We start from the raw sequence: 23,884 nt of genomic DNA, 5'->3' as shown, positions 1-23,884 counted from the left end.
CTTTTGTAAACATTTAGGTTGTTTTTTCATTTACGACATTATCTACCTTTGCATTACAACCCTTGTTGCCGAATTAGTCGAATACCACAGATACATGTATAATAGTAAGGGATTTTTAGGTCCTGGGGATGTCAGATCCTTGCTAAACGGATTGGCTAGATAGTACTTCGCTCAAATATTTCATATTTTGATCCAGCTACCTGTGGAAAATAATCTGGCATTTTATGTGCTTGAGCACTTTGAAGAACACTCATCTAACTTCTCCTCGAACCGATTTGTCAACAGCATAGAGCTTATTTCGGGAACCAGTGAGGTCTTAAACATAAGATTTTTTTTTTTAAATCAAAAGGATACTATTACATTACAGCTGAATTGGATAAAATGAGTATCCAAACCGCGACTGCAATTGTCAATGCTTTTGTCCTGTCTTTCTTATACCTAGTAAATGGCTACAAAGGACTTGTCACTTCGCATAAGATTTAGTTGCAAGGTTTTTAAAAAGAAACACAGGTATCTGTTCCTCACAGTTGCCCTAACCACGCAGCTCTGTGCTGCCTCGAGTTGCTCAAACTGTGCTACGAGGAAGCCCTTCACTGCGTAAAAGGCCAGGGACTCAAACAGACTCTTGCACAACTCTCCACCACCGGGCAGTTTCGCTTCCAAATCTGGCCTTCGTAATATCCCACGGCCCGAGTCGCCTCTGGCTCCAGCCGAGCCGGCCCGGGCCCCGGCCCCGGCCCCCTCGAGAGCAGCCCGGGGTTCCTCGTCTGAGCCGCGGGCGCCCCTCCCTCCGCCCAAGGTTTTCGCGAAAGTGAAGCCGCGCGGGCGCGGGGCGCCGGGCGATCCCATTGTCCGGCCGGGGAGACCCGCGCTCCCCAGGGCGACTCCCGCACTCGAGTGCCACGGGCCGGGTTAACCACAGGTCTGCGGGTCTCCGCGCCACTCCCCTCCCCCCGCCGCCCCATTGTCTGCCTTGCCCCGCCCCGGGGGACACGTGCGCCTGCAGCTTCCCGAGCGAGAAGAGCGCGGGGCGGCGGCGGCGTGGACACCGCCGCGAACGGCTACGCGACCGCGGCGCCGGGGGCGGGGGCCGGGCGCGCACGGACCGGTGGGTGCCCTCCGGGAGCTGCGGTCGCCTTCCGCGCCCCCCGCCCCGCCGGGCCGGGCCGGGCCGGGGCGGGCGGTGGGGCGGGCGGGAGTCGGCGGGGGGGGCGGCGTGCGCGTGGTGCTGCGGTGGGGGTGGGGCGGGGCGGGGTGGGGAGATGCCTGTCTCCTGACAAAGGAGAACGAGTGGGACACGCTGAGCCGGCCCGCCCCGCATGGAGGAGAACCGGAGGGGGAGTATCGGGAGGGGAAGGGGCGGGCCTTTCATTCACTGTCGGCCCCTCCGCCGCCGCCGGAGCGGAAGGGCGGGGTCTCGCGCCCCCTCCCCCGGGAGGTGAGGAGCCGGGGAGGTGGCGGGGCGTGGGGGCGGAGCCCGCGGGCGCGCGTCCCGAGGCGTCGGCTACGTCGTCACGTCAGCGCGGGAGAGAGAAAGAGAGGAGCCGACTCGGCTGGGACTGGGGGGACGGAGCCGAGAGAGCGAGCGAGCGAGCGAGGGAGGGAGGGCGGGAGGGTGTGAGCGAGCGAGCGAGCGAGCGTTCGAGCGAGGAGGGGAAAGGCGGCCACTCGTGTCTGGGCGGCCGCGGACGGCACCGGGAGTGGTGGGGGAGAGGAGCAGGGAGGGGAAGAAGAGGGGCCGAGGAGGGAGCCCGCCGGAGGCTGGTGGCGGCGGTGGTAGGGGGAGAGAGAAGGAGGAGCTGGCGGAGGGCAGGGGCAGAGGGAGTGCGAGAGAGAAGCGGACGCGCGAGGGAGGGGAGGGAAGGGGGGGTCACGCGGGCGCGCGCGCGCGCACCGGGAGCGCGCTCGGAGGCGAGTGGAACTGGATCGGGTTTGCTGCCAGCGGCGTGAGCTTCGGCCGCCATTTTACAACAGCTCCACTCGCGCCGGACACAGGGAGCAGCGAGCACGCGTTTCCCGCAACCCGATCTCCTCGGACAGGATCCTTCCGCCGCAGCCCAACGGGGAGGTAACGACCGTCAGGACCCGGGTCTGGGAGGGGAGCACCGTGACATTGTGGAGGGAGCTGGGGGAGGGAGGTGTGGGGAGAAACCGGCTTTTCTGGAAAATGGATTCCAAGGGGGAGAGGAGCACGTTGACTGGGGCTGCTGGAGAGTAGGCCGCGGCCCGCGCCGCCACTTCCTTCTCTCCTCCATGTGCTGCCGCCGTTCGGGCTTTGTCTGCGGCGCTCCCGGGAGGAGGCGGCCCCGCGGCCCGCGCGGACCGCGAGCGGCGGCGGCGGAGTTGGTGCTGTCGTGGCCGCCGTCGCGGCGCGGGAGTGGGCGGAGAGGAGCGGGTCCTGTCCCGCAGCCGCGCGGCGAGCTTGGGTGGTGCTCGCGGTCCGGCGGGCGTCAGGTAGTTCGCGGAACGCCCTCACTCCGCCGGGGTGCCGGCCCCGGCCCGCGGGTGGGACAGCTGGCCCCGGCGCCGCAGCCGCAGCCGCTGCGCGGATGGGCGAGGGGTGGGGGCTTGCACCACGCGCCGCGGCTCGCGTCTCGGCTGGGCGGGCGGGCGGCCGGGGGTCGCCGGCGCCCGGGGCGGAGAGAGCGAGCGAGCGAGAGAGCGAGCGAGCGAGAGCCATGTGTCACGGCGGAGACGGCGGCGCTGGGGGGGGCGGGGAGAGCCCGTGGCCTGGCGCCGCCGCGGCCTCGGTGTGAAGGGGCGAGGTTGTGCTGCTGCTGCTGCTGCTGCTGCTGCTTTCTGGGGGCTCGGATCTTGGCTTCAGGTTGACGTTGGGAGCCGGTGGTGGTCGTCTCGGCCTGGGACTCGGTGGGTTTCCGTTGAAGGAAGTTGTAGGACATTTGAAGGCGCAGAGCACGTGTTTCTAATGGGCTCCTGGTGGCCGCAGCGGTGAGGCTGCCGCTGTGGGTGCGGAGTCGGGGGCGGGCTTTGGGGTGCGGGGGTGAAGGGTGGAGAAACTGGGTGGTAGGAAGGTAGCTTGTGTGAGCGCTTTGTTCTTCGCTGGCTGTTGTTACTGATCTATAAGCGGCAGGCGGGAAAAGCGCGCACTTTGGGGGTTTACCTTTGAGAGAGAAAAGACCAGCTTTGCTTTCTCCACACACCTCATTCTCTGTGTGGGCACAGCTGCATGTGGCACGCTGGCCCGTCCTCGTGCTGATTGGGCTCCATTTGTAATCTGGTTTTTCCTAGGGAGTGTTAGCAGGTGAGTCAGGGGTGGTGCTAAGGAAGAACATAGTGAATCTGTCCTCCTGTGCCCCGCGCTCCAAATCTGGCTTGTCAGGCGATAGTGACTGTAAGGCTTCTTTAAAGGGAGGCGCAGGTTGGCTGGTGTAGCAATCGGTAGAGAAAAGTAAAGATTGGGGCTCTTATATTTCCTCTACCCTTTTTGAAGATCCTAGTTTAATTTTGCTTATTGCGTTTGAACAGATCTCTGGAAACATGGCTACAGAACATGTTAATGGAAATGGTACTGAAGAGCCCATGGATACTACTTCTGCAGTTATCCATTCAGAAAATTTTCAGACATTGCTTGATGCTGGTTTACCACAGAAAGTTGCTGAAAAACTAGATGAAATTTACGTTGCAGGTAAGAACTAACACTTGCAAAATTATATTATGAAATTTTTCTATTGGATTTCTGGCTTTGAGCTAAAATAGCAACTTTTTGTGGTTTCCAATAAGTGTGGGAACTAGAGTTTTGCTTTGTCGTGATAGTTGTGAAGTAGAGGTTAAGGTGTCATAGAGGGAGGGAAGAAGGAAGGGTTAGGAGCTAAAGGCTGGCTGGCCAGATTGGATAAGTATATGATGGTAGCAACAGCTGCTTAATGTTGGGAACAGGCCATGTGACTTTTTGGGGTATTTTTATAGTAGGATTCTCGTTAAATAACTCGGTAACTGTAGATTTGTAGTCTTGTCTGTCTTGGTGTGGCTGTTGCTTTTTCCAGTGGTATTTGAAATGGAGTAGAGGTTCAGTTGTCACGCTTGGTACTTTGTTGGTTGATTTTAGGATTTGTAAGCCTTATATATTTACAATAGAAATTCTTAAGCATTCAGAATTATGTGACTTAGACACAGAACATGATGTAAAAGAAGTTGATTTCATTATTGTAAGTGTGGTTGAGAGGCCTTATTTAGTTGAGATTGCAGTTCAGAATGACTAAAGTATGTGTGTTTCTCATTATATAGATATGGGAAATGGAAGAATTCTTAGTTGGCAAGCATGTACCTGTATTGGCAAACGTGATCTCTTAAAAAAAAAAAAAAGTTTCCAAAAATAATAAAGTTGACAACTAATTAAGTTTTCTTTTCTCCAGGGCTGGTTGCACATAGTGATTTAGATGAAAGAGCTATCGAAGCTTTAAAAGAATTCAATGAAGACGGCGCATTGGCAGTTCTTCAGCAGTTTAAAGACAGTGATCTCTCTCATGTTCAGGTAACGCTAATTTCAGTGTAAATAAAATAAACAGGAATAGTTTTGAATTTTTTTTTTATTGGAAACAGATAGGACAATTATTGTTAAATATGTTTGGAAAATTCTTTTGTAGAACAAAAGTGCCTTTTTATGTGGAGTCATGAAGACTTATAGGCAGAGAGAAAAACAAGGGACCAAAGTAGCGGATTCTAGCAAAGGACCAGATGAGGCGAAAATTAAGGTATATCTTTAAAAACTTTTTAAAAAAATTCCCTTCAGTTTTAAAGTTCTTTTAACACTTTTGTAGCTTTGGCAAATACTGCTTGGAAGTGAAATTGGGTGTGTGTTTCTTTAAGATGTTGAGAGTTAATAACCATGAGATAATTTGTTAATCTTTTCTAATCACTAGTTTTTGAAAAGTTCCTGTTTTATTTGTAGAACAACTCACTTTTAAGTTTTTCTTGTTACTGAGGTATGGATCCAATCAGTGTTGGTATTCTAAGGAAAAGATTTAAATAAGCTGTACCATATTTCTAAATGTTTCCTGAAAAGCTGCAAGTCTAGATTAGTGACAGTGGAACAAAAATAGGAGGAGTTCACTCCATACTTGTGGGGAATGTACATTTAACAGTTGACTGTTTTACTTAGAATTCTTAAACCCCCAAATTGAATGGATTTAGAATTTTAACACTACCTTCTTCCACTTCTATTACTGTTGATTTTAAAGCTCATTTGTTCATTTCTAAAGGGAGCTTTTATCAATAAAATTGATTAGTGTGGAAAAGTAAATGAAGAAACAGGCTGGGAGTGGATGCTTTTTTATTAAAGTTATGTAGAACCAGTGAGTAGACTCAAATGCAGCTAGGTTTTGATTTTTGTTTTGGTTTTCAGTTGTGTTGAGTTTTTAGTTCATAGAAAATGATGATCATAGTAGTTTTAATCTGGTGCTCTTAATACAGTGTGCTCTTGAACCCAGGGTTATGGTTTAAGAAAGTCAGTTATAAATGGTGCTATATGATGTTTTAATGGTACAGGAGGAGAGAGACTTAGAATGAGGATTTAGCTGTTAATGCCATCCATAAATTTGAGCCTTTCACAGGTCTGTGAGTGAATGTGTTTAAATCATATATCTAACTTTTTCCATAGAAATGAAATATGGTTTTCCCCTAAGTAATTCTAATTACATTTATATTTAGGGGTTATAGTTATTAAACTTTTATTAAATGTAAAATTTAGTTTATGTATGATTTTTCTGTTTTGTTTTTGAGAGAGAGTGGCTTAAAGCTTTAGTGTGACTTAAATTGTAGCAAGAAGACACTGGTATTTTTAAGAAGAGATTTGAGGGATCCCTGGGTGGCGCAGCGTTTTGGCGCCTGCCTTTGGCCCAGGGCGCGATCCTGGAGACCCGGGATCGAATCCCACGTCGGGCTCCCGGTGCATGGAGCCTGCTTCTCCCTCTGCCTGTGTCTCTGCCTCTCTCTCTCTCTCTCTGTGACTATCATGAATAAATAAATAAAATCTTAAAAAAAAAAAAAAGAGATTTGATGGGGAATAAGTTTTCCTTAGTTTAGGGATTGGTATAAAAGGTTTTATTTGGGTCATATAAAGATTAAAGTGAAAAAAAGATTAAGGTGAAAGAAGCATGGGCATTATAATACAGGAAAAAGGAAAGATGAGCCATTTAATGGTTTCATTTATGTTACAGTAATATAGTAGATTTCAGTTTATTTTTGTTAAACGGTATTTTTCTAAACATTTTGGTATAATAGAAAAAGCCTTTTTAAAAAATAATGTAGTGCTTTGTGGGCCTTTTTGTTAGAGTTTAGAAATAGAGGAGTTTTTTTATTGAAGAATTTTTGTCAGATATTTAGCATTTTTGGGGGGTAGAAGATGTATAAAAATCTGTCTAGTCATTTTCATTTTCATTTCCAGAAACTGAGGTGAACCCAAATCATTTAACAGCATTTTGATAAGATTTGTCATTGTTTGGTGTTCTTTTTTTTTTTTTTTTAATTTTTAAAGATTTATTGATGAGAGACAGAGAGGCAGAGACACAGGCAGAGGGAGAAGCAGGCTCCATGCAGGAAGCCCAATGTGGGTCTCGATTCCAGGACTCCAGGATCATGCCCTGAGCCAAAGGCAGATGCTCAACCGCTGAGCCACCCAGGTGTCCCTGTGTCATCTTGTTTTTATTTCAGGATTTATCAGCTAGTTACTTGATTTTATTGTTTATAAAGGGGTTTTGGGCGTTGTGGTTGAGATAGTAGAAGATAATAATTCTTGTTTTTTTCCTTAGGCTAGCAGCCTTCTCGTACTTTTGTCTATAGTAAGGGGTAAGAGAAACTAAGACGCTGTTTAGTAAATAGGAGTTATGTAAATTTTAACAGTTCACTTTTAGGGGAGATAAAATGTAGAAATTATTTCACATTGTTGGCAGTTACATAAAGTTTTCAAAGTCATTTTGGTTCTCCTTTGTTCTGAATGAACTATGCTGTCCTGTGAAGCATGGTGCTTGAATGTCAGATGTGTTAAGGAGGTTGTTCTTCCTGTAACTCCTAAGTTTCTGGACTTAGTTTGGGGACTGTAATTTGTTTAAAGGTTGGTGAAATGCCCAGAATGGCAGCATGTACTAGAAGTGTGGGGTACAGGGAAGTTGTTGAGTGAGAAATCCACACTTGGGGGAGAGGAAACTTGTCTAGCTCCTTCTTTGGGGAAAAAATTAAACTCAACCAAATTAGTTGCAGTAGGAGCACCTGGGTGGCTCAGTCAGTTAAGCATCTCCTTCAGTGCAGGTCATGATCTCAGGGTCCTCAGATGGAGTCCCACACTGAACCTCACATCAAGCCCCATATGTAGCCCCACACTGGGCTCCCTACTCAGCAGGGGGCCTGCTTCTCCCTCTCTCTTTCAAATAAATAAAATCTTAAAAAAAAAAAAACCAAATAGTTGCAGTTATTATTTTTTTTTTAGGAGATAGCAAAATAGATACAGACCCTGCCTGAAAGTTGTTGATGGATCAATATTAGTTTTTTGTTCACTAAACACCAGTTAATTGGAGACCAGAAAATAATTTGAACAGGATCCTGAAATTTTCACTAAAAATGGTACATTAGAGGAAAAATTCTAAAACAGTACCAAAAACCTGTTTGTAGGGATTGTTGCCAAGGTTGATGGAAAGATTTGAACAAGATTGATTTTTTTTTTTTAATTGTGAAATGCATGGGTGTGGTCTTGTGATTTAAATGTATTAATGACTTTTGAACTTTTCAAGGCACTCTTGGAAAGGACAGGCTACACACTTGATGTGACCACTGGACAGAGGAAGTATGGGGGACCGCCTCCAGATTCCGTTTATTCAGGTCAGCAGCCTTCTGTTGGCACTGAGGTAAAGAAACTAAAAACTTGTACCTTTTGTAGTAAATGCACAGGTGTCTGGTTTCCTAAAGAAACTCTCCATGGTTTTTACTTCATGTTTAATTTACAGATATTTGTGGGCAAGATCCCAAGAGATCTGTTTGAGGATGAACTTGTTCCATTATTTGAGAAAGCTGGACCGATATGGGATCTTCGTCTAATGATGGATCCACTCACTGGTCTCAATAGAGGTTATGCGTTTGTCACTTTTTGTACAAAAGAAGCAGCTCAGGAGGCTGTTAAATTGGTAAGTTTTTTTTCTTTCAGTCTCCACATTCACTATCTTTAATTATAGCCAGGTTTTTTTCTTATCGGGTGTAAGAGTTAACCAAATGTTTTTTGAAGTGTTGATAAGACATTGTCTTTTACGTTCCCTGTGTGTGCATTGTAGCAGTGTTCTTCCCACGTATAGTTGATTGGACTATAGGATCTATAAGGTAGTGTGTTAGAATTCTGAGTTACTGGTTCTTTGAAAATCTGGCTTAATGATTGTTTTTTTAATAGGAATATTAAAAGATTTCAGGAAATTACTTATTTTCTGATTGTACCTGGGCCATCCCTTTTTCTAAACTACATTTATCATCTATTGTGATGATAAATTTCTAGTTAAAGAAATAAGGGATTTTGTGGTGAGTGGAACAATACTTGATTTCAAAATACCAGATGTAAGGTGTGGGGACCTAATTATTTTCCCAATTTTTGAAAAAGTGTTAATTATTGAAATTATGGTTTATATAGTTCATCTTTAAACTAGTTACATTAAATTTTGTGACTCAGATGGTTTCTACATTTTATAATTAAAGATGTCAAAGGTTAATTTCAGCCCAAAGAATGAACCAAAAAGTACAGCTGCGAAGGAACTTTTTAAAATGGTCCACCAGTTATTTGTTAAATTTACCTTATCTGGCTTACATATTTTAAGGGTAATTCTAAGTAAACTTAATATCCTCAGGTTAATTTCTCCTGAATTTTATTTTTCCTTTCTTCACATTGAGACGTTTCACATTTTAAAGTATACCATAGGGCAGCCCTGGTGGCGCAGCGGTTTAGTGCCGCCTGCAGCCCGGGGCGTGATCCTGGAGACCTGGGATCGAGTCCCACGTCAGGCTCCCTGCATGGAGCCTGCTTCTCCCTCTACCTGTGTCTCTGCCTCTCTCTGTGTCCCTATGAATAAATAAAATAAAAAATCTTAAAAAAAAAAAAGTATACCATAAGGAGAAAAAAACAACTGTGCTTTGTTTTGCTTTATATTGCTTGAATTTCTCCATTGGTGCGTCTAGCTAAATAAGGTTAAAGACTATACGTTAGAAAAGTGATTCTTGAAAGGTAATAGTGTCTTTAAGAAAAAGAATTCGGGAGTTTAGGTATTTCTTTTTAAATCATGGGTGATGTTTCCTTCGGGAGTTTAGGTATTTCTTTTTAAATCATGGGTGATGTTTCCTTCCTTTAAATAATGCTTCCTATTTCAGAGCAGGGTACAGTTCTATAGGGAGTGATTCACTGGTAACCTTTGGGTGGTGAAAATTTTAAGTTTCAAGCAGTTCAGGTAAAATTAAGGACTTTTTAGAGTTCTGGAAAGATGCTTTAGAAGTCATTCAGTTTGGGACGCTTGGGTGGCTCAGCGGTTGAGTGGCTGCCTTTGCCCAGGCAGGATCCCAGAGTCCCAGGATGGAGTCCCACATCGGGCTCCCTGCATGAAGCCTGCTTCTCCCTCTGCCTGTGTCTCTGCCTCTCTTTTTCTGTGTCTCTCATGAATAAATAAATAAAATCTAAAAAAAAAAAAAAACCAAAACCATCCAGTTTAATTTATAAAAGAATACAAACATTTTTGCCAGGTAGTAAATAAAGTAGTGGTAAGTTTTAATATGGAAATGTAGAATGATTGAGAAGACAACGAACTGTCTTACCACAATTACAGAATTTACCTTTGTTTCCTGATCCATTTTACTTGGTATTACATAAAATGTAAGAAGTACGGTTTGTGTATACGTGGTGATTTGTGTATTATCAATTTTGTGTGTGTGTGTGTGTGTGTGTGTATTACCATTTTTAAAGGAATCACTAAACCAGCATTTGCAGGACACTTAATTCTTGCTACCAAAATACAGTAATTTTGGTATACTTCACTGGAATTTATTTCTAGACTATTTCTAGAATCCTTAAAAAAAATGCATCATTAGAAGAAGGTGGTATATAATTCAAATGTAACATGATTTTGAGTGCCAATAAAAACACATTATGAAATAATGTTTCAGTTTGGGCAGTTGCCTTAACAAATAAAATTGTCCAAATTGTTTTGCTATAGGCTGAAAATAGTCTTATTAATATAGTTAAGTTTTTTTAAACTATAATGCAGAAAGTTCCATAGATAGCCAAACAGCCATTTTGATTCATCTAGGAACTAATTGTCCTTTTTTACATTTTTTTCTGGGTTTGTGATTTCAGTTCTTATCTGGAGCATGTTTATTTCTTACTGCCTGAAGAATTAGGAGGCTTTGCATTTTGGTGCCTTTTAAAAGATATTTTTAGTGGTGGTGTACATCCACTAGGATGAATTAGATGTATCATCGTTGCTTTTTTTAAAAGGATGCTTTGCTGTGGTAGGATTATGATGATAACAGAATTGGTAGATTTGCCTTAATATAACAGGAAGGACTAGACTTTTGAGGAAATGAAACATTCTAGAGAAATAAAGGATTCAAATTAATTAGGATGTCTTTTGCTACTTTGTATTTATTGTGGAAATGAGTACCCTTCTCCTAAATGTGTTCCTTAAAGGAACTTTGAAAACTTCCTACATGTGGCATATCATGAGAGTCCACTTGAATTACACCTCTATCTATAAAGTGAATTTTTATGTATAAGATAATGGAATGGTCATTCTAGGTGTAGATAATCATATGTTGAAAAACCTGTTTGGCATTATTTATAGATTAGACAGAATTGAAGCACCATTTCTTTTTGTTTTCCTGTACTTTGTCCTGAGGAATACCTTAGGTCAAGATAGTTTATATACTGGAGTGCCTGGCTGGCTCAGTTGGTAGAGCATGTGACTCTTGATTTCAGAGTCATGAGTTCAAGCCTCACACATTGAGCATGGAGCTTACTTAAAACCATTTGTTTTTTTTTTTTTGGGTATGATTCCGTTATAATTTCCCCCCCAGATTAAAAGTTATTGTGGATGGATTTAGGGGCACCTGACTGGCTTAGTTGGTAGAGCACGTGACTTGATCACTAGGTCACAAGTTTGAGCCCCACGTTGGGGGTAGAGTTTACTGAATGTATATGTATGTTGGTGGACTTCATTTTATTCATTTATTATTTATTTTTTAAGATTATATTTATTCATAAGAGACAGAGGGAGAAAGCAGGCTTCATGTGGGGAGCCCGATTGGGACTCGATCCCTGGTCTCCAGGATCAGGCCCTGTGCTGAGGGCGGCGCTAAACTGCTGAGCCACCCCGGCTGCTGGTTAGTGGATTTTAAATTTGTGTTGGAATTACTTGTAAAATGGATTGCTATTAAGAGCTGGAAAAGAGGCATGAAGTTAGAAGCAACTGCAAACTTTTAAAATTAGCTGGTTTTCAGCCAACATTTATTTGCTTGCATTTTGGGAAATAAAAATATTTTTTCCTAAATAATAATCCTAGGGGAAGCAAGACCTAAATTTGCAAAATGTGAATTATAGCTACCTATTGAGTGCTTGTTAAGATGCAAGAGCTGTGCTAGGGTGCTACATTATTACCTTTAAATACTACCTCAATCTGTTCTTTAAAGTAATTGGAATTACCTTTATTCTGCAGAAAAGTAAGTAGCTTAGGTGATTTACCAGAGGCCCTACAGCTTTAGTTTGATACCAAGTTTGTTTAGTTTGAGTTTTTATCTTTGACATTCAACATAGCAGTTGAAGTCAGCAATACACATTATATCGTCAGGTAGCCTGATTATTTAAATTATATAGTGGTTTAGATAGTGTTAAAAGGAGCACAGGAAATAAGCCCTGTTTGTACTGCCAAAATACTTTTGGAATCTATCTTCATTGCTACCACCGTAGTCTTAAGATACCATTCGAAGACTCCTAGCTACTGTTTTTCATTGTCCCTTTAGAGTCTTAACATTCAGTAGCATAGGTCAGATCACAACATTCCTGTGTTGAAAAAACTAATGCCTCCAAACAAGGCCCTGTCTTATCTGATCAATTTTTTCCTCCTTTCTTATTCTTTATTACCCTTCCATCCATGCTTTGCTTTTTTTGGTACCCCACAGAAGCTATGGTCATTTCCATTTCAAGGCCACCTTTTGCTATTTTGTTTTCTAACACTCCCCCAGTTACCATGGCTGCTGTTTTATCATTCAGGTCTTCTTAGTGGAAGGCCTTTCCTGACTTTGAGCAACTTACCCAATCCACTTGCCCCGTGATAGTATCCTAAACACAATAAAATAGGATGTTTAGATATATTTGAAATTATTTCTTAGTTATGTAGATTATTTGCTTATCTTTCCTTCAGGATATAAACTTTTTCCTGTATCCCTGACATTTAGAACAGTACCACTATTTATCCAGTAGGTGCTGGATAAATAACCTACCTGACTGCCTGACTAGTGCCATATTATCTATTATTTATGACTCAAGAATTTATAACTTTCCCACATCAGCTATGGGCTCTTATGCTATTTAAAGATTGTCTACCTTCCATTTGCAATTATTTATTCCGTGGTAGGGATTAGTGTAGATTAATGGGGGGCAGTGTTTTCCCTGTCATCCCCTGGGAGATACTTGGAAGTATGTGTAGTATTTGGGTTGTCACAAAGACCAGGAAGAAGGGCAGGCAAGTTATGTATATCTGTTCGTGTGGTGTGCTATGGAATTGAAGCTCAGCACACGAGTGGTGTGGTGTGCTATGGAATTGCCACTAGCAGCACAGCGCCCATTACAGTCCTAGATAATAGAAATATCCTGTTGAAAATGCTGACAGTGCCTATGTTACAAACATTAGAATAGTTGGTCTCTATTTGCATATTAAAAGTTAACAGTTTTAATAGGCACTGATGGTTTTATTCACCAGAGTGGTTGGTGTATGCTGGTGCAGCATGTGTAAAACCATTTTGATAATGTAGCTGACAAGATAGGTCCATAAGGTATTTAGTAACACGTTAGTAAATAGTGTGTTTAATACGAAAACACTACTTTTACTGTGGATATATAGGGTAGTTTGATTCAGTTCTTGACTTTAGAGTTTATGGGACTTGAGAGGCTGACTGCACTTAAATTGGAAGCAGATGCATTGTTTGGAGGGTAACAGAGATGGAGGGTTAGGTTGTATTGGGGTTGTTACAGAAGGGTTTGTGATAAAGATCTCAGAGCAGGACAGTTTAGAAACCGGTGAGGAGTGCCTGGGTGGCTTGGTAGGTTGGGTGTCTGCCTTCAGTTCCCGTCATGATCCCAAGATCCTGTGATGGAGCTCTGTATCATGCTCCCAGCTCACGGGTGGGGTGAGGGAGAAGGGCTGCTTTGTCTCCTTTCCCACCTACTTGTGTGCATACGCTTTCTCTCTCAAAATCTTAAAAAAAAAAAAAAAATGAATGTAGTAGAAGCAGTGTTTTGTTGAAAAAAAAAAAAAAAGATAAAACTAGTATAAAGTCAGTGCCAGAAAGTAATTGTCATGACTACAGGCTAAGTTGCATGACGCCATTTAAGTTTTTGGTGTTGGTGTGGGTAGCATAATGTAAATAACAGAATAATGAAGGATGTTCGGATGAAGAGAAAAAGACCAGGAGAGTGGCAGCCATAGAAAGGAGAGAGGTTTGAAGTCTTTAAAAGGAGAAATGTTAGGTAGTGGTGTATTAAAGGTTCCACTGATTTTTATCAGGGATTTAAATCAGTGATTTAAATTGGACTGCTCTCAGAATGTCTGGTGACTTGAATCTGAACGTAGAGATAAATGCCCTGGATGACCAAATCAGGACCTGAAAAGATTTTGATAGCCTGAAACATACTTAACACCAGCAAGATGGAATTGAGTAAGGACAAAGGTCAAGTCCTATATACAACTAATTTCACAAATAAGCTGTAATGTGAGTCAGCAATGTGTTGTCATTTCCAAATAAGCTAAGGTAATCATGGACTATGGGTTACAGAAGCATGGTGTTTTAGATGTGGAAGATTAGTAATAGTCTCTAGTTTATTCTAGACTCCTCAATCTCAATCTGTATCTACAGTATTGTGTTATGGATGTCATTATTTGGTGACACTTTCAGGAGGCAGCTTAGTTGCCCAGGATCAGAGAAGAAATGATTAGCCAGGCATAGAGAATAGTTGAGTCATGTGCATTGTGTTTAGGTATGTGAAGTACTGTCATATAGGGGAGAAATTAGAGTTGTATAATATTTAGGGAAGTAGATTTTGGCTTCATGTAAAGACAATTTTGGGGGCACCTGTTTGGCTCTGTCTGAAGAGCCTGCAGCTCTTGATTTCAGGGTTGTGAGTTTTGAGTCTCCCACATTGGGTGTGGTGATTACTTAAAAACTTAAAAAGGATTCTCTACCCAAGAATTATTTAAAAATAAAAATAAAGTGGACAGGCTGGGCAGGTAGTGGCTTTGCTGCTATGGGAAGAGTTAGAACTGACTGAATAACCTCTTCTGTGTTAGATTCCAAATCTGAGGTCGCTAAATTTTGGGGGGATTTTGGCGACTGACGGGCTATGAGGGAAGAAAAAAGTGACTTGAGATTTTAAGCCTAGTGACAGAAATGTTCCAGACTGTAAAACTCCTTTTGTGGTGTTCTGAAAGACTGAAACTGCATTGATTAATGTTCAGAGTTCATCCTTACTTTGTCACCTTACTGTGGTACTGAATCTGAAAGCTAGATCTCTGAAATATCTTAACACATCAGTGCCCAGCTTCCTTGAGTTGGAGGGCATCTTTTTTTTTTTATTATTATTCATTTTGATACTATGATAGTGTCCTGATGTACTAACTCTTAAGAGTTAGGATTTATCAGCATTACATAAAATATCTGTTAAGGTTCAGAACAGTTTTGTTATGCCCTTCGGCCACTCGTTACCCACTGCTGGGGTGTGAAATTTATTTGTGAATTTATGGTGATTGGTCTTAAAATTATTAAAAGAGAGGAAAGTTAAACACAAATACACATACAAAAACTGCATGTTTAGGGATCCCTGGGTGGCACAGCGATTTGGCGCCTGCCTTTGGCCCAGGGCGCGATCCTGGAGACCCGGGATCAAATCCCACGTCGGGCTCCCGGTGCATGGAGCCTGCTTCTCCCTCTGTCTATGTCTCTGCCTCTCTCTCTCTCTCTCTCTGTGACTATCATAAATAAATAAAAAAAAATAAAAAAATTTAAAAAAAAAACTGCATGTTTAATCTGTAGATGGGGCACTACTTTAAGAAATGTTTATTTTGGGGTAGTGGGGCTTCCCCCCCCCCCCAGTAATCTTTGTATCAGACGTAGGGCTCTCAAGCCCTTGACCCTGAGTTCAAGAGTTGAATGCTCTGCCTACTGAGCTAGCCAGATGCCCCTCTGGCTAAAAGTAAAAAAAGAATTTACTTTATTTGGACATTATGCCCAGAGGATCTGCTTTGCTTCTTTAATGATTTATTTTGATTGGAGAGAGCCAGTTTACTCTCTATGGGTTAGCTTTAATTGTTGCATCTTTAAACAAATTTTGAAATAAATATAAAGTTTATTTGCTAACTCTTCATGTCATTTATACTGTTTAGAGACCACAGCCATCTAAAATAACCTACCTACCCTGCATTGATTAACCGTAGCAGGGCAAGTGATGAAATAGAAGGGAAGAAACTTTTCTTCTGTAAATAATAATGGAAACAGTCATCACTGCTTTGAAGCTGCATTGTTAAATGTTGGAAGTGGTATAACCAAGAATTCTTTTTTTTTTTAAATTATTTATTTATTTATTTATGATAGTCAGAGAGAGAGGCACAGGCAGAGGGAGAAGCAGGCTCCATGCACCGGGAGCCCGATGTGGGATTCGATCCCGGGTCTCCAGGATCGCGCCCTGGGCCAAAGGCAGGCGCCAAACTGCTGTGCCACCCAGGGATCCCCTAAACACTTTGCATTTTCTATTTTTCTGATATCTTAGTAGTTTTTGTCAACTCCTAGAGTTAAAAGATTAGATGATCAAATGGAAAGCTATTGCTTTGTCACTAAAATGGAGTATTTGATGCTAGATTATAAAAATCTAGGCAGTGGCGGGGGGCACTTGGGTGGCTAAGTGGTTGGGTGTCGGCTCAGATCATGATCTCGGGGTTCTGGGATCGAGTTCTGTATCAGGTTCTCAATAAGAAGCCTGCTTCTTCTGCCTATGTCTCTGCCTCTCTCTCTGTCTCTCTCATGAATAAATCTTAAAAAAAAAAATCTAGGCAATGTGTGTGTTTTAAAGCAATTTATTGTGTTCTTAAGTTAACTTATTTGTAACTGGGTATTGTAGTCTCCATAATCCCATAACATGATGGATTCAGCCATAACTCTACTATTTTCAGGTAACCCAGATAGTTCTACTTTTAAGAGGATTTTGGTATTAATAGAGAATATAAATGCTATGAGAAAACAAGGTGGTGTGTGGTAGAATTTTTCAACCTCAGTACTATTGATAGTTTTAAATCAGGTAATTCTTTGTTCTGCTGGGCTATCCTGTGATATAAATAGCTAAGATTATAGTATTGTGGAGAGAAAGTAGTCAGAATTTTAGGATGAACTTAAGTGATATCCAAGTATTTGAACTTTATTTTGGTGACGGGGAGCTATTGAGAGATTGTTTTCAATAGGCAAAAACTGTCATTTTTTTTTTAAAGGTCTCTGGCATAACTGTATAGAATATAAATAATCCTGGGATCATGAATTGAATCAGTGAGGTAGAAAGTATAAAACTGTTCGAACTGAAGGGAAGAACATTTGAACTTCATGTTAGATTTTCAGTATCTGGAGACGGAGAAAGGGACAGGAAGGAATTGATTTTTTGACTTACTATCTGCTTTCTTGTCTTGTACTGATGAACCTTTTATGCAGGAATGGGAGGAGAGAGAGGTGCCTGGCTAGCTCAGTTGGTGGACCTACTCTTTATCTCAGGGTTGTGAATTTAAGTCCCACATATAGTGTAAAACTTAAAAAAAAAAATGGGAGAGGAATGGTATTACTTTTGCCATAAGTCTGGTCCATAAATTGTATGGAAATTTATGTTGATTTTTCTTAGTTTATATAGCCCCACTTGTATGTACACACAACATAGATTTTTTTTTTTTTTTGAGGCCAGGTGTGGAGGATTAATCCATAATTACTGCTATTGCTGCTACTATTATTACTACCTGAAATTTTGAGGTGATTTTAACTGTGAAATAAATAATTCACTTTTCCTGATGATTTGAGTATGTTTGAATTTGGTTTGTAAAGAGTACTGATTAGTAGATTTGTCACTTTGACAGTTTGGGTTTTACCTCTTTAATATCTCACCCTTATATTGGATATGGTTGCTTGAAGACTTACTTTTTACTCTAGTTTTATATCTGCTTTTGTACTTGCACCATAATCAGTCTACTTGTCTTTCTCCAATTTCTTTGTAGACTTGATGAAAATGAGATGGGGAAAAACGTAGGGTTGGATTCAGGAAAATAAGGTTTTCTCCTTTTAGAATCACGCATTTGAAGGTGAAAACCCCTTACTGGAACTTTATACAAGAGTGAAAGGGGGATGGAAAAAAAATAGATTTAGGTACTGGTTAGCAGAAAGGCAGAAAGCTTGCTGGTATTTGAATCTGTTTGCCTTGCATGAGGATAACTGGTTGCCAGGATGAATTTAAGTAGAAATTAAGGTGTTGTGGGATCAGCAATTTTGAATTTAAGCTGCTTACAGACCTGGTTCCTCATTTATCAAGTTTGTGTTTCAAGGACTTGACAAATTTTTGCATTAATTTAATTCATAAATTTTTTTTTAGTGTGTTCTGTTAGTATAATCTTCTATATGTCTCATAATTTTCTCTTAAGAGTGCCATATGCTAACTGTATTTTTAAAGGATAAGAAAACTGATGAACATAGGATTGAAATAAGTTTGTTAAAAATTTGCGCAGATTTTTATAATAAACGTTGATGATAAAATATTGTAAGTATTTTTAAAACATGGTACACTTTTTCCCCTTTTAGTATAATAATCATGAAATTCGTTCTGGAAAACACATTGGTGTCTGCATCTCGGTTGCCAACAATAGGCTTTTTGTGGGCTCTATTCCTAAAAGTAAAACCAAGGAACAGATTCTTGAAGAATTTAGCAAAGTAACAGGTAAGTTGGATTTATGTAGAAGGATTGTGCAACTTCTGATACTGAAGATAATTGCATACTTTATGTGACATTGTTTTAAACACTATATTTATTGTTTCCTCCAATCGTATGAGATAGGTAACTCCCATTTTTCAGATGAGGAAAATAGGTACCCAGGCCTTTGGGAAATAACTTGTCTGAACATTACATAGTTGGTAAGGAACGCTGCTGGGATTTGAACAGTCTGCAGAATCTGTTCATTCCCTGTTTTGGAATCTTTGTGTGTTTTTTATGCATTTTTAGGTGATAGCTTGACATTCTTAGTAGGACTAATTGAGTAATAATTTGACTTTCTAAATTATTGGAATAATACTGCCGAAAGCAGAGATTATATATTGTCAATATGGTGCAATTTCTTTGAACTGTAAAGCATTTTTTATAATAGTTTCCAAGTTGGGCTGTTTTTATTATTAGAAAGTATTTTGTCTGCCTAGAATGTTTAGCAAATTATCAAACTGTTAATCAGTCTCCAGGAACATTCAAAATCTTGTTTAATACTAATATATTTCATTTGAAATAGAGCTTTTGATGACTGAGGCCAGAAAAGTATCCTAGAAGAGAATTTTAGTGTTTTCTTGGCATAATAAAAATGTTCAACCATGTCTGACCTATACTGCCATTTTCCTAACAGTTATATAAAAATTTTATGCTTCTGTCAATCAGTGGGAGAATAGTCCTTGGGTCTAATTAAAAATACATTTTCTTTTCATGGGGATTTTTTTGTGTGTTGGGGACACGTGTAAAATGTGGATCAGGTAATTTATCTGGACCAGTTTTTTTGAGAGTCGTCTTTAAAGATAAGATACTACTTTTCAGTTTTATATTCTAGTATTAGAAAATGCTTAGATCTTTTTGTTCTTGCTAGCTAATTCCTCTGGAACTGTTGCTTATTTTCAGAGGGTCTCACAGACGTCATTTTATACCACCAACCAGATGACAAGAAAAAAAACAGAGGCTTTTGCTTCCTTGAATATGAAGATCACAAAACAGCTGCCCAGGCAAGGCGTAGGTTAATGAGTGGTAAAGTCAAGGTCTGGGGAAATGTTGGAACTGTTGAATGGGCTGATCCTATAGAAGATCCTGATCCTGAGGTTATGGCAAAGGTAATGGCAGTCAAGTTAATAATTTTTGGTGGGGGTTCGTGGCAGAAGGAGGCTTTAGTGAGGGAAGTAAAAAACTTATAAAATGAATTGTGTACTTTGAAAAGCCGTATTTTTGAAAGTGAGAGAAGTGTTGTTTATTAAAGGCACGTATCAGAAATACCATCTGTATAAGGAGTGAATATAGAAATTTATTCATGCACACTCATAATTTTGTAGCTGTCATACTCATGATGAGTGGTTAGCCTATATGCTGTGGAGATGGCTCACTATCATTTTTGTGTGGATTCTAAGAGCAATTTCTTTGCATTTTTGAGAATGGCGCCATTAGCTTACATGGTTTTTGTGTTAAAAGTCCAACTCCTAAAAATAGTGAACTGTACTGGCCTCAGCAGAGGTGCTGCAGTTACAAGGTTTAGCTATTATTAGGTATCCTGCTTCAGCAGTCAGTTGAGACATCCTATGAGAACAAAGATCTCTTGAGTCAACACTTTACTCATTAGTGCAGCTTGTAGTTAAGTTACTCTACCTAAGAATCCCCCTTATTGGTGATAGGCTTGCAGATACAACTTGTTCACATCAATAGTGTGAAATGCCAGAATGGTGAATATTACTAAAGGATAGGCTTAAGGACAGAAAGACTTTTAAGTATTCTTTTTTCTTCTGGCCTATTAAGCTCTTTTGGATTATCAGTTTAAGAAATTTGGATGTTGATTTCAAGTATTTTAGGAAAAAATGATGCTTCTTAGCAAAAGGTCAGCTTTTGTAATTGTACTTTGAGGAGCTTTCTGGATTGAAAGAATTTTTTGTCAATATTTTGGATACTCCTGTTCTACTTTATATTAACATTCCGAAAGCAGGTTTTGACTACCTGTGTTAAGTGTTAAATGTTCAATAGGTATCTCAGAGGCATGTTAGAAAAGGACCACCTCAGTTTTAATTGCAAAGTAATTACTAATTTAATAAAAACTAGTTAAATATATGTTTGTTTTGAGCCAAGTACAGAGTTCTCATGTAGTCCTTGGCCACACCCATGCACAGCCTTCCCCACTATCAGCATCTGCACCAGAGTGGTGTAGTTGTTCTAGTCAGCTTACATTGACACATTATTATAACTTGAAGTCTGCAGTTTAAGTTAGGATTTACTTTTATTGTACATTTTGTGGGTTTGACTAGTATACAAATGTGTGACATAAATTCATTATAATGAATAGTTTTATTCATTCAGAATAGTTTTATTGCTCTAAGAAGCCTTCCTGATCTGCATAATCACCCTTCCATCCCCTCTAACCTGTGGCAACTATTTTTTTTGTCTCCATAGCTTTACTTTTTCCCAAATGTCATACAGTGGAAGTCATACAATATATAGCTTTTTAAGATTCTTAAAATATATGCATTTAAGGTTCCTCCTTGTCTTTCCGTGGTTTGATAGCTCATTTCTTTTTAGCACTGAATAAGAATCCATTGTATGTACTATAATTTATCTATTCACCTACTGAAGGACGTTTTGGTTGCTTCCAAGTTTTGACAATTATGAATAAATCTACTATAAACAACCATATGCAGATTTTTATGTGGACAGGTTTTCAACTCATTTGGGTAAATACCAAAAAGTACAGTTGTTGGATTGTATGGTAAAAGTATGTGTTTACCTTGTTAGAGACTGCCAAACTGGTCTCCATAGTGACTATACCATTTAGCATTTCCACTAGCAGTATTTCTGCTCCATATCCTTACCTGCATTGGTAGTGTTAGTGTTAGTTTTTGGCTATTAAAATAGGTGTGTGGTGGCATTTCATTGTTTTAATCTTTTTTATTCTTAAAAATATTTTTTGAAACTAATCTCTGCACCCAGCATGGAGCTCGTGTTTATAACCCCAAGATCAAGAGTCACATGTCCTACTTACTGACTGAGCCATCCAGGCATCTCTCATTGTTTTTATTTGTAATTCCCTGATGACATCATGTCGAGTGTCTCTTCATATGTTATTTGTCTACTTTGGTGAGGTGTCCGTTCAGGTTTTTCACCCATTAGATTGAGTAGTCACACTTCCTAGGTATTTTCAAATGGAGTTGAAAACTTAGTTTATCTATTATATATTTGATACTCCTTTAATGGGTAGTGACCAAAGTTAATTTTGTAGGGTGGGATGGTGGCATCTTGGAAATTGAACACTTTGGAGAAATATATAGGGAGTTTCTGTTTTTTCTTAATTTTCAGGTAAAAGTGCTGTTTGTACGTAACCTTGCCAATACAGTAACAGAAGAGATTTTAGAAAAAGCATTTAGTCAGTTTGGGAAACTGGAACGAGTGAAGAAACTAAAAGATTATGCTTTCATTCATTTTGATGAGCGAGATGGTGCTGTCAAGGTAAATAAATGGGGGAATTATTATAGGCATCTAAACTGATGGTTTTTAGTCATCCTACAATTGGAAAATTCTAAAAACTTGAAGGACGCTCAGAGGTCATGTAATCTACTCTAGTTAACTTGTGGCTGTAGCAAATTGCATTAACTTACTAAACTGATAAACTGAGTCAAAAAGATCATTAGTTGAAGAGCTGGATCTTTAGATAAAATCTAATTGACTATTCTAACTCATGCTTACAACATCAATGAAGTGATTTTTTGACTTTATTTTTTTTAAAGATTTTATTTATTTATTCATGAGAGACACAGCGAGAGAGAGGCAAAGACATAGGCAGAGGGAGAAGCAGGCTCCATGCAGGGAGCCTGATGTGGGACTCGATCCTGGGACTCCAGGATCACGCCCAGGGCCAAAGGCAGGCGCTAAACTGCTGAGCCACCCAGGGATCCCCCTGATTTTTTAACTTTAAATGAAGCATAATTGTTGATAAAGGCATCTTTATGTTGATCAATACCTCATTTTTTAAGGCTATGGAAGAAATGAATGGCAAAGATTTGGAGGGAGAAAATATTGAAATTGTTTTTGCTAAGCCACCAGATCAGAAAAGGAAAGAAAGAAAAGCTCAGAGGCAAGCAGCAAAGAATCAAATGTAAGTAAAAATTGCATTAATTTAAATGTTGGTAGATTAACTGGTGAAAAATAGGTGTTGCTCAAACCTGTTAAAGACATACATTACATGCCTTTACCTTTTAAAGAAGACTCAAAAGCTTTGAAACACTGGAAAATGCCAGGTATCTCAAGAAATGTTTATTGTAGCTGTTGCTATTGACTATACTTAACGTAAATACTTATAATTCTAAATAAATAGTTTTATATAATGTAAATCAGTCTAGGATATTTCTTACTATATTTTACAGACTGTACTCCTGAATTATGTGTTTTAAATATTAGCGGTCCAGAAGTGTTGATCTATTATTTGGTTAAAGGGTAGAGAGTTCTTTCCTCAGAGATAGGAGATATACTGAATCTCCAATTTTGATAAACTCTGCTTCCTCTTCATCTGAAGAGGCTTCTCTTTCAATACATAGTACCTTTGGCACCTCAAAGATTCCATATATGGGTTTTGAGAAATACCATAGTGTTGAAGAAAACAACTTTAAGTGTGTAATGCATTGCATGTATCAGATCTTTTTAGAATATCTATAAAAGGATATCTACTCATTTAGACAGTGAGTGAAATTTTTAGTTGGGTAAGAATGCAGTTTGCATTTTTAAAAACAAATTGGTAATTTCTAAGGAGGAAGAGGGATAATTGCTGTTTGCAAGAACCAGAATCACCGAACTTAACTATCTCAGGCCAGTTTTCTGTTCATTGTCCTATGTGGGACACAAAAGAAGAGTAGGGGTCCTTCTACTTATTTATTTCTCTTAGTAATCAGGGAAGTAATCAAATTTCTGCATTTGGCTGTATAGTTAGGCAAGTTGGCTAATTCTGAGCCTCAGTTTCTTCAATTTTAAAAGAGGATTAGACTTGGGGCACCTGGGTGGCTTAGTTGAGCATCTGACTCTTGATTTCGGGTCAGGTCATGATTTCACGGTTGTGAGATTGAGCCCCATGTTGGGCTCCATACTGGGCGTAGAGCCTGTTTAGGATTATCTTTCTCTCTCTCCCCCACCCCCCTCCTCATATGCTCTCGCACGATAGATAGATAGATAGATAGATAGATATAGATAGATAGATAGATAGATAGATAGAAAGAAAATAGGGATCAGACTAAATTATGTAAGATGTTTTGTATTGTGATTATCCAAGTGATCTATACTTATTCTAGGGCTAAAGAGACCTGCTTTATAGGCTTAGTGGTAGTATAAGGAAAAAGGCTACAGAAAACTAGGTTTTGAAGGGGAAGCTAATGCTCTATATCTCAAACCCCTTGAGTATACTTTGTGCAGTGAAAATGACTTTTTCTTCTCTTTCAGAAAGTTAACTGATTATGGTTTATTCATGCAATAGCAGAAAGTAAGTGTAGATTATACTAGGAAAGTAAATAAATAGTTACAGTTATAACTTGGTAGGTGGAGGGTGATAATAAACAGAAAGTGGGGAAGGAATGTCACTATATCTGCTAATATTTGAGGAGAACAGGTCAAAAGGGATGACTGCATGTGATGCTTGCA

General features: G+C 40.3%; 1 protein-coding gene across 5 annotated transcripts in view; it reads left to right on the top strand.

The window, feature by feature from the left end:
- Positions 1–1,016: 1,016 nt before the first annotated feature.
- SYNCRIP (synaptotagmin binding cytoplasmic RNA interacting protein) overlaps positions 1,017–23,884 on the top strand; it is a 31,874-nt gene continuing 9,006 nt past the window's right edge. For 2 of the 5 annotated variants that reach the window (XM_055329979.1, XM_055329978.1), the window contains exons 1-10: positions 1,948–2,068; positions 3,487–3,646; positions 4,374–4,492; positions 4,605–4,712; positions 7,743–7,856; positions 7,956–8,132; positions 18,064–18,199; positions 19,136–19,341; positions 21,560–21,709; positions 22,234–22,355. In XM_055329979.1, the coding sequence (XP_055185954.1) occupies positions 3,499–3,646; positions 4,374–4,492; positions 4,605–4,712; positions 7,743–7,856; positions 7,956–8,132; positions 18,064–18,199; positions 19,136–19,341; positions 21,560–21,709; positions 22,234–22,355 (1,280 nt within the window). In that variant the 5' untranslated portion in view covers positions 1,948–2,068; positions 3,487–3,498. Of the gene's footprint in view, positions 1,109–1,862; positions 2,069–3,486; positions 3,647–4,373; positions 4,493–4,604; positions 4,713–7,742; positions 7,857–7,955; positions 8,133–18,063; positions 18,200–19,135; positions 19,342–21,559; positions 21,710–22,233; positions 22,356–23,884 lie in introns of those variants that run through there. The other 3 variants (XM_055329977.1, XM_055329982.1, XM_055329980.1) reach the window with 3 other exon arrangements.

This window comes from Nyctereutes procyonoides, unplaced genomic scaffold (genome assembly GCF_905146905.1).
Source record: "Nyctereutes procyonoides isolate TBG_1078 unplaced genomic scaffold, NYPRO_anot_genome, whole genome shotgun sequence".
NCBI classification, from domain to species: domain Eukaryota; kingdom Metazoa; phylum Chordata; class Mammalia; order Carnivora; family Canidae; genus Nyctereutes; species Nyctereutes procyonoides.
Note: the sequence above shows the minus strand (reverse complement) of the source record. Positions and strands in the feature narration are given on the sequence as shown.